Below are 11,483 nucleotides of genomic sequence, written 5' to 3' on the forward strand. Positions count from 1 at the left end.
AGTTCTACTTATTTTGTATTTACTTTAAACGTTTATACAACATTTCACAAAAGCTATAAAAACTTCTTCGTTATATGTAATTGCTGCTAATAATAAGCTGTTCTATTTGGGTGGTTTTGTATTTATGAAATCTCATCCGTCTATTTGAATTAACCTAGCGGGTAAGTAAACTTAACCAGACGCGTTCTTTCCACGAATAATGTTTTGAGTATATATGGTGAGTACAACAGTTAACATACAACATACACAGTTAATTGTTCGTTGAATGTCAAATCTTATTAATTGTAGATGCATTCAATTTGCTTATAGGGAAAGGTAAATTAAACTTTGGTCCCTAAATGATTATTCAGCGCAATATATTTGGGTTAAAAAACATCAGAAATGTTTGAAGGATAACAAAGCCAATCTGCTGTCGTTATTCGTACCACGAGACCGTTTATTATACCACAATATTGGACGTTCGTGTATTGGGCTGTCCGACTTTACAAGGTCATTTGCGAGTCAAATCCAAACAAAGAATCTATATCCTGTTGAATCCATGAGGGGTGTGCTCTCGATAAACAAGATATGTACATCTCTAAAGTCAGTAAATAACGCTAAAACTCTTCTCTTGGCCGGGTGTGACGTTTTAATTTATATTTAACATTTCCAAATCCAAAGAATTAAAATAATATAATATTTTAATAAATATAAGATTTATTATAAGAGTTGTGTACACGACAGCCGACATACCATTGCTTGCCTGACGGCTCGTCCATTACTGCCTGTCTGCTTTGGTTACAAGCTTATTTACGTGCACAGCGTTTGGATTTTAAAATACATTTACCAATATAAATTATCTACCATTTTCGTGACATTTGAGAACCAATTTGTATAACCTTTATTACAATCTTTTAAAGCATATTTGTAAAAAGCAATTGTATTATTATATCTTCTGTGTTCAGAATTTTCAACAAATATGTTATCACATACATTGGATATCGACCTAAAACTCCATTGATAGCAACATTACATGCATTTATTTTAAACTGAAGAAAGCGTTTTCAAAATTGCAAATGTATGCGTTTAATATCAGCTAATATTATGGAACCCCAAAGTTCTGAATAACAATTAAGTATCGAAAACATAATTGAGTAAAATAACGTACATAATCTTTTCGATTTATAAAAAAGTAATAAAATTGAGTCAACAATGTTAGCATGACGATGAGGGCTTCACCAACAAAATTGTCTTGAATTTATACAACGATGTGCCCTTATAGTAACATATAGCAACAACTTCACTATCATTACAATTTAATGACCATGTCCTATGCAAAAAATCACACATATATTCAAAAAAGAGTTCCATTATATGCACATTGTTAAAAAACAAACCATCGGCGACATCACCCCACCCCTTGTCATTATTCAACTGGATTACTATAAAAATTTGAATAAGATGCACGTGAATGAACACGTGATACACGGAGATTAACCTATCCTTCCGTATTCTAAGCAATTGACCCTGGTAACCAAACTTAATGTTTTGCAACCGTATTGAACTGCGGTATATTGCATCAAATATTTTTAATAGATCGACCTATACATCATGTACACTTTAAATTTCATTCATATAATTGTGTGCTATCGATATCGATGTATCAATAAAATGAACACTTGAATAACACTTCATAAAAATGTAAATCGCGGAAGCTCATTTCAAAAAAGCAACTTACTTAAGAAATCCCTCTATATTAATTGACATCACTAACTGCCCATATTAATATAAATTAATTGAATCCTTTTTGTTAATTGAAAATAAAACACAACACACACATTCCTTTGGATGATATTTTTTTTAAGTGTCAATCCCAAACATTTTATAAGAACATGATTTTCTTTATAAAACATCTTTCGTGTACATAAACGTTCTCTGTATATATCATTTCTAAGAAAAGTAAAGTATACGTAAATGATATGAAAGCAAATGTAAAACCACGTGTTAAATAATGTTCATCTTATGCCGATTATTTTACTTACGGGGTTAAGTTAAGATATTGCAGTTGTGGAAATGTTTATTATTTAGGAACAGTTTTGAAGCATTACTGAAATTTTTCTAACAATCAATGGCCATTTGCATGGTAAAGCCCTAACGACAAAGAATACATTATTTATTAAATTCAGCGACAGTGAAATAAAACCTCACATTTTCTGCCAGTTGCTTGACTCCAATTGTTGGTTTTATATTAAATAATGCTTCAGAAGACTTAGTGAGGGATTTCAATAAAGTTATTGAACACATACATTTCTGTTTGTTTTTAAACAATAGCATCTTAAAATATACGTGTTATGTTGTTGTCTATAGAGAGATAGATAGATATCCATTTTACGTCAACACAATTGGTAAACTGCTATACTATTTTTAAAGATGTTAAACAATACAAGTAACATTATTCGAATTGTAATCACACAAGCCTTTAACGATTGTAATAAAGATAATACAAATACGGGTTTTCAGGTCGAGATCTTTTTATGGGTTTTGTTGATTTCGAACACCCCGTTGAGAATCAAAACTAGCAGATATGCCCAGAAAAACTTGTCATGAAAACAAACGTTATTGTTACACCGATTTAGAAACATAATTGTTACCGTATATTTTTATTAACCCATATATGTATACATTCTACAAGTTATAAGCTGTATGTGACAAGTTATTAATTATTAATTCTGTGAATACATAAAGATGCTTTCCTTATAAGACATATAATTCTTAACAATATTGTGTTATAAATTTCAAGTCCGCTTCGATAAAACGTACGTGTCATTGCCGGAGATTGTGTTATTTCGAACTTATATTCGTATATGATGTTCTATATTATGTAGTTGTAATACCTATGTATGTGACATAAATGGATGTGTATAGTTATTTAAGAAGACGACGTTCTATTGTATTAGTCTGAATACCTTTCTGTCTGTCATTTTGTCTGTTTTTTTTGTGTGCATATATTATTTGAAGTACTGTCTTAAATATATGAAAAGCTTGATATTTTTCAAGTAGCCATACATTTTAAATATTCATATGTGTACAGACTGAATCCTGTCCAGATTTGAATAGCGGTATAGTTAGTTTACTAAATGAACACCTTTTGTCTTAGCATTAGTACTAATCAGTATATTAGTACTAATCAACGTATATTGTGGATTATACAACCAGCCGATTTCATAACAGATTATTATGAAATGCGAGCCAAGCCCGTAATGGTCAGGCTGCCCTTCGTATATTTAAATATCAGAATATAATTTTTGTTAACTTCAAAGTAACTTAATGTTTATTGTTAAATTAAACGCGTTTGTGTTTAAGAAAAAAGAAACTTAATTGGGCTTGTATAAGCGTCTTTATTCCACTTTATTACGCATAAATATAGATTAAGTCATTTTATAGCCAATAAATCAATTTCTACAAAAGTATTAATGCCTTTTTACAACAATATTATCTAGGAACATTATTCATTTAAATCGGGCAATTAATCTTCGTCAAGGGCTAAATTTAAACTCTACTTATCATAGTATGTTTGTTGATTTCATCCGCTGATAAGTTATTTGAGACCAATAATCAAAAAATCTCTTTTTGCCGTGGATGGGTTCCATTAACATCTGCCTATGATACGTTTGCTTTGTCTCAGTAATGGCAGTAATCTAGAATGAACGGTCAAATGCCGAGTAGGTTAGAGGGTAATTTGTTGACCAGAAATGTGTTTTGTAAATTGACCCTGAATTGTAAACCAATATTTATTATTTTATTTATTCAGATGCAGATCATTAATTGTTGGTCCAACCACAGTGTTCGCATAAGAAACCGAACGATACGATGTCGATTCAACACCACGATGCCAGCAAAAAGAAGTTTGGACAAACATACTATTACGTTTGTTGTGTAACACAAAGTGTGTCATTTGAAAAAATGAAGCTTATCCATTTTAATTATTTGTTATTTCGCGGAAAGATAATAAACATTCAAAACGCGCACTGATTATACTTCCGTGTATACCACATTCATTAGCTGATATAATGAGTGATTAAACTGTGTACCATTTCAAACAAGTATCATTAATATTAATACCATGGATATAAATATAACACAATCAGCTGGTGGAATATTTGCAAATTACAATCTGGAAAGTATTGTCAACGAGACCGAACTCTTCTATATTGATCGCCAGTTGGAAGTAATAAATGATTATTCTCTTGTGTATAGGCTTCCTGCGATCATTTTCTGTGGCATAATGATGGTGGTAGGTTTACCGGGAAACATGGTCGTTTTCTACGCGTATTTCTTCAAATGGCGCAGAAGTACCTCGAGGATTGTCATTCTGTTCCTCGTCGTACTTGATATGTTCAACAGCGCGACCATCTTGCCGATGGAAATATTCGTAATGAAGAACTATTTAAAGTTGAATTCCCCGTTCCTGTATAAAATATTTAGATATGGGACTTATGTCATGAATTGCTCGTCTGCGTTGATTTTGGTTGGGATAGCCCTAGACCGATTTCAGCGGATTTGCCGACCATACAAGCAGACGTTCAGTGAATGGAAGTCGAAGTGTATATGCATCGGTGCAATTGTTGTCGCTTTGTGTGTAACTTGGCCATCGCTGGTGCTCTATGGGACACGTACAACTCGTAAAGCTAATATAACTTCATTTTCGTATTCTTTGCAAAACAATTACGATGTGACGACATACCCAATGGCATATTTTGCTTTGTTGACATCTACGACAGCAATAGTATTTGCGGTCCTGATAATACTTTATTACGCCATTGTAATTCAAATATACAAACACAGGAAATTCAAGCAGAATAAATGTTCCAATGTACAGCAGATTATTGACGAAAGATCAATTACAGTAAAGTCCAATCATGAACAATCAAACTGTGTGAACGGTGGAAACAAAATGCCATTGACTCGCAATATTAATCCTAATATTGAGCCTGCACAAACCAATTCAATCCATAATGAAATAAATATTAATGAAAGTAATGGAGCTAGGCTACAGCTGCTACCTATGCTAGGTACTGATCTCGCGACCAGCTGCGCGAATTTGGATGTAAGGAATAGCGATGAACCGAACGCTCTTCAAAACGGGTCAGCAATAAATGAGAAACACCAGTTGGAAGACGTAGATGCTTTGGACGGTGATGCATTGTCAAAAACACAAACTTCTGCGGAAGGGCAACATGCAAAGGTGGAGAAAAAGACAAAACGAATCCGGTATATGTTTGTAAGAGGCTCCTCAACCCTAACCGCATCTGGTCGAAACTGGTGTTCAAACTGCGTTACTGTCGGATAGGACGCTCGACCATGATGTTGTTCGGTATAACAATCGCGTACGTTTTGAGTTTTCTGCCGTTCTACACACTGGTGATCATGCGACAGATCAACCCAATGTATTTTATGAATTTACCAGAAACATCCAAGTCCTCGTACATGGCTTATTTGGTGTTTGTGAGATCCTATATACTTTCCAGCGCCATTAACCCGTTCATGTATTCGTTCTGTAACATTCAGTTTAGAAACGATTGTTCTCGAAGATTGTTTTCCGCCGACAACGAACCGAGAGAAATTCCAGATTGAACCGTTGTCATTAAATATGTGTTTGATATGTAAGTAAACTGACGTTTCTAGAAATTGTGATCCCAAATGTAATGACCAATTGTATTGTTTACAAAATTCTGCTTATAATATTTTTTTGATCTATCCTTGCAATCAAAACTATTAAACCGTTAGAATTGGAGTCATCAACATATATACACATATTTTATATCTAAAAATGCATTTACATATAAAATAGATCTAAAAATACATTTACAAATGTTTAATTATATAAGATATCATACTCTTATAATTTGGACTGATTTGTCTACTTATCTTATCTATTATATTAATTTTTCATCATCAAATTACGTGAATGTATAAGAATTTCAATACATATCACGATCAAATTTATGTGTTTCAATTATATGCGTATCAAGCAATTCTTTATCAACAACGACTGAATAAAATACTCATTGAACACAAAGCTTTATGTGCATTCGTTACCGTTGGATGCCATCAAAGAAATTTATGTTCGGTTTAATTGATGTCGCACAACTTTCAACCGTGTAATAATACTTCATTGCTTTTATTTGCTATAATGAAACCATTATTCAGGTAATCGATGCAATTGACTGTGCAGACAAAATACCCATTGATATTCGCGCCTGTTTCTTGTATCATGAGAGAATGTTGTCGTTACCTTGGAATTTACCAATATTAAAGCAGTATCTTTATTCAGAAATGCTGCAAAACCCGCGATCTTCCGTTCACAGTTAAATGTTTTATTTTCACAATTATGTGCGTAAAGTTTACATTTCGACCATTATAAATACCGCAAAAAATACAAATATGAATTAATAATTTGTGTAAAATGAATAGGTTGATCGACGGATGAAACAAAAATTATAAATGTTACAGAGTGAATTGGTTCTTTTACATTTATGTTTATTTGTTTGTGTGTTGGAAACAATTGTCAACAGTATCTAGTCATACCAAGGGGGTCAGTCTACCAACTCAAACTTTAATGGGTTTGCTGGTGTACCAGTACCAGTAACTGACATCTGTCGTACTCGTCTCCAGGTAGGAGTAGAAGGGGTAAACAGCAGTAGACAATATTTCATGACCGATTCTAACACAAGTCATGTGTCCGGGCCGAGGATTGTATACTCAGATTAGTAGTACAGCGCTCTACCAACTAAGCTAGCCAGACCTGTGTATAAAGCGTGTTTTTTGCGATCTTTTAACAGTTATATTTAATGCTATAATCACATGAGAGTTTTGATAATAAATATCATTAAACATATTTTATAGTTGAATGCTATCGGTAAACAAACTCGTCGCTTCAAGTATCAACCAGTCATAAAAAGTGTTACATCAGTAGGATCGGTGTCCTTTGTCGTAAGCTATTTTTGAATTGCATGTCGAAGTCCGGATAAGATTGGACGCATGCATTAACGCTCGACAGTTTCTTATATGTATTGTGAATAATCTGTAATCTCCTGCATTTTGCATTTTTAAAGGACTGGTACTATTTGTAGCCGTGTCGCGTATAAAACGGTATCACACAATTGCTACGATGTTATCTGCTTTGGTTAGGCGTCGTGAATAAATTCCGAAAGTGTGTACAGATACAATCAAGCTCCTGGGAAATGTGATGCAAACGAAATATAATTGTGTCAAGTTGTGCGAAAAATATATTATATTAATTGTCACCTCTCTTAAATGTTCATAATCAGAAATTGTTATCGAGGAAATGAATAGTGAATAATGATAATTCTCTTTCATTTTGTTTTATTGAGGTAGTGAGTTTGGTTTTAAGCATTGTTCTGCGTCTGATAAAAATATTAATTACTCCGTTACGCCCATGCGTGCAATTGAATTCCTTTATTTTCTATATTGAGCAAACACATAATGTCAAGGCAACAACATTAATGTTATGCATTAATATTGACACCCCTTGCAGCATTCCTGATGCGTGATTTGAATTATACCGGTTTTATGCACAAGTCATTTTCGTTCCGAATAGCTAATATGATTTCTTAGTGTTTTATCGTTTTGGTAATACTGATGCAATCTACTTCAATGGAAACAGACTTTTTTAAAAAACCCAGGAGAGCACTGTCTTAGTCCTTCATGTTGTTCGTAACATCATTATTTTCCTAAATATTCTAGACGAGCGAACGGTTCTCCCAAAGAAAATCTAACTTCGTTAATGATGTCTGTTTGGATGTCACACAGTTTTGTATTACAAGCAAGATTCTCAAAGTCGGATTCGTAAATGCCATAATAAAAGTAATTAAACGCCAATTCCATGGTACTAACCTATACAGAACATTCTGTACTTGAGACTTTTCATATTCTTGCTGTTTGATTAAATCAAACAAGACTTTATATGGTTTATTGTATCTGTAAACCTTGTGTTGTTCACTGTCCGACACATTGCTTCAGGTGTTGCTTAGGAGCTATATAATACATATTTCATATGCTAAGTCATGTCACCGATTATTTGGTCGACCATCATTGTAAAATTTCTATAATTCCAAAATGCATATTTAGATAATATATTCATAACGTTATGACACACTTTTTGTTTTGTATAATAGAGGACTGACGCATTCTATTTAAAGAGAACACGTACTTATAACGAACGCACCGACGATGTTACCATTCACGAGGTGATACATAAAGTCAAAGTTGTGTAATTTGACTGATTATCAATACACGTGTTATGCTGTAACGTCTCTAAGATGCGAGGTTTCCGTAACTACCAACATGTTATTAAAGATGAAATACCAAGATAATGTTGTGCACGCATTCAGAAGCAAAAATTGAAGATTTAATTACAAAGTGCGCTAGATATGGAATGGTAGGATTAATGTGTTTGTTAGAATTGGATTTAATTACAATCTATAGAAAAACGCATGGTTACATTATGACAGAGCAGTGTTGATATTGTTCGCGTTGGAAATAAATCGAGAGAAGTAATTTAGATTGCTTTATTGTGTTAATTATAATTTAAAACTACTATTTTGGAAACAATACATACTTTTTTCTACAAAATACTAACACCTTTTAAACTTCCATGATCGTTCAATACTAAAAATGAGTGTTGGGTTAAAATAAAATAAGCAACTATTTGCAGTTAAAATAAAAACAAAATCCAAATAGGAAATGCATGGCAAAAAATCCTCAATTGCATTTGAAAAGCATAGCCAGCATTTAGTGTTTACTTAACATATATTTCAAACAACTTATATTGATTACCTTGACTGTCTTGATACCCTCGGCGTAATCATACACACTACTGAATTGCTCTATCATGTCTATTACAATATATTAACGTTTAATTCAACCCCTTATTAACAATTTTATCAATGAATTGTTTTTGTAACGTAAATGAAGAAATTAGTTGTTCTTTTATGCCGTTGACTGCTACATATAGGATCTTAGCCTAGTCGGTGGTTCATTGAACTTAAAGGAATCTGGCGTGCTGTGTGAAATCGCAAAGACAGGGGATATGACAACATTTCTTAGAAACATTTAACGGTATAAATAACTTTTAAATATCAAGTACAATATGTTATTTTATTTTTTTAACACTATTTATTATAACCGAAGCGTTTGTTATGACATAAAAAAGTCATCCACTCCTAAGAATGATAGGGAAACAGAAAAGATACAGGTACAGGATAATGCGTTTATAACATTTACATGCAGGAGTATATTGGTGACAGAAGAATGTTAGGATTATAGAAAACAGTGTTGCGAAGATTATGGTGATGAAGTTGTACAAGTACAGCTGGTAAACCATATTGAGAAAGCCGCCATGTACGCACATCTTTTAAGTTATTTTACTTTTTCACGTTCAATATAAACGTCACTTCCGGGCAAGAGAACGAGCTTTCACGTTATTTAATGACTTAGTCTACAGCTGTTTTCGTCGTGTTTATGGGGAATAAGCGCTCAGCGCTCAGGGATTATCAAAAAATGTATTTAAATCATATTTGAAATGATGATTGGTATTCAAATACGTTTTCAAAGATCTACTGCAGTTCGAGCTTCACAATCCTGTATACTCTTTATACTCTTTGTTATTAAGTCAAAAGTGATCCTCTAAACTCGGACTGCCAAATACGGATGCTATTTTGCGCTCGTTCGTCCAACATAGTGGTATATCAAACTTTCGCGTAGTGCATGTGGATGTGGAAATTAGGTATTTAGTTCATTGAATATCCTTATTAGCAGCACCTATCTTCAAGTCATGTTTAAGTTGTTTATTCGTAACGATTAATAGGTATCCCGGAAACAGTAATCATTTACTGCCATCGGAGTATAAAAAAGTATCCTTATTATACAAAATAACTGTGCATTGCTTTCCTCCATATATTTTCACATTTTTGTTTAAGTCAATGTTTTTTTGTTGTTGTTTATGGTGCTTTTGTAACCCAAGAAGTTTACAATTGAAAATCTTATAGGACCAAGATCAGTTCCATTTGCGGTTCCTTTAAGCCAAATTGAATGGATTGTACATATAATTTTTTTTTTCATTCAGCATGAAGGTGACTGTTCACTATGCTTTTTATATGTTTCGCTCAACACGCATACTTTAAATATTATTTATGGAACAGAAGCATCTGGTAAGTTTATTTGCCCGCTAGGTTAATGCAAACAGACAGCTCGAATCTCATAATTACACAATTAATTATAACAGCTTAGTGTTAACAACACTGACAAATAATGAAGAATTGATTATAGTTTATGCTATTATATCTTACGTAAAGACAAGATAAGTAGTTGTTTGTTAACTTCGTCTCTTCCTCAGGTCTGACAGTTTTGCGTTGTACGTTTCAAATATATATCACAAAGTGTCGCTTTATATGTTTGGCAAGTTGATATTAATGTTACAGATTTCTTGCATTCGCAGCCATCTACTGACTGACGAAGTTGTCGTGTGGAAAACAACCACGTTTATATACAATATAGTTTTAGAAGCATGTTAAAAGTCCATTTCTTGTACTTAGAATATATTTCAAATATCGAGTTAAAAATACATCTATAGTAATTCAAAGCTTATCAGTACATACATTTTGCGGAGTAAAACCTTCCACATGCCTTTTGCGTCGTGTTATAGAGCTTTAGTAGTGCGTTATATAAGTGTATGCCTTATATGCAATACAAATATTAATTTGTATTTAAATCTTGACATAGGAAGTGAACAATGTTCTTTCAAGTTAAATTACACGAGGCAAGCGTTTAATTGAACTATTGCCCTCTGAAGGAAAATATACCATTTGTATCGGTTGAGCTGATAATATCATCATTTGGACTATTGGAAATATATATATTTATTAACGGAGTGTGATTATGTTTGGTTAAGGAATTATGTTTGATTAAGCGGAGAAAAATCATCCAACTTATGCGTTTATCACTCATCACACGATTCGGTTAATTATGTTTGCTGGTTAACCTATTTATGCCTAGCGGACTCTCCCATCGTTCTAAATTGGATCAATTTATTTCCAAAGTTTGGGATGTCTAGTAAAATTTTGTCTATATTTAGAAAAGTCCTTACAGAAATTTCTTTATGCAAACAGCGCAGACCCTCATGAGACGCCGCATTATGCGGCGTCTCATCTGGGTCTACGCTGTTTGTCAAATCCTTTTTTGTAGATGCTAGGCACAAATGGGTTAATTACGTGTTCTGCTTCATCCTGATGTGGTGTGTGGTTCTATATTAAATCCCTCAAGGCACTATTTCTATTTGAAAGCTCGATATAACTGTTGCGATCCTGTGAGATCAGTAAGATACGTCTAATGTCAATGTTACTGCGATACACCACGGACTCAAGTTAGACAGTTATTCACCAATTACCGACCGATAAGAACTTGATTTATTGTCTTTACAATTG

At 33.2% G+C, this 11,483-nt stretch overlaps 1 protein-coding gene across 1 annotated transcript; it reads left to right on the top strand.

Moving 5' to 3' along the window:
* Positions 1-4,291: 4,291 nt before the first annotated feature.
* On the top strand, positions 4,292-5,683 carry LOC127872181 (apelin receptor A-like). The gene is made up of 2 exons (XM_052415513.1): positions 4,292-4,652; positions 5,225-5,683. Exons 1-2 carry the CDS (start codon positions 4,292-4,294, stop codon positions 5,611-5,613), a joined length of 750 nt encoding a protein of 249 aa, XP_052271473.1. The 3' UTR covers positions 5,614-5,683.
* Positions 5,684-11,483: the final 5,800 nt, after the last annotated feature.

Source organism: Dreissena polymorpha, chromosome 3, assembly GCF_020536995.1.
Source record: "Dreissena polymorpha isolate Duluth1 chromosome 3, UMN_Dpol_1.0, whole genome shotgun sequence".
NCBI lineage: Eukaryota > Metazoa > Mollusca > Bivalvia > Myida > Dreissenidae > Dreissena > Dreissena polymorpha.

Coding starts and splice junctions, on each gene's coding strand:
- LOC127872181 (XM_052415513.1), top strand. CDS start 4,292: ATGGTCGTTTTCTACGCGTATTTCTTCAAATGGCGCAGAAGTACCTCG. Junction 4,653..5,224: donor GCTGGTGCTCTATGGGACAC/GTACAACTCGTA, acceptor CAACATGCAAAG/GTGGAGAAAAAGACAAAACG.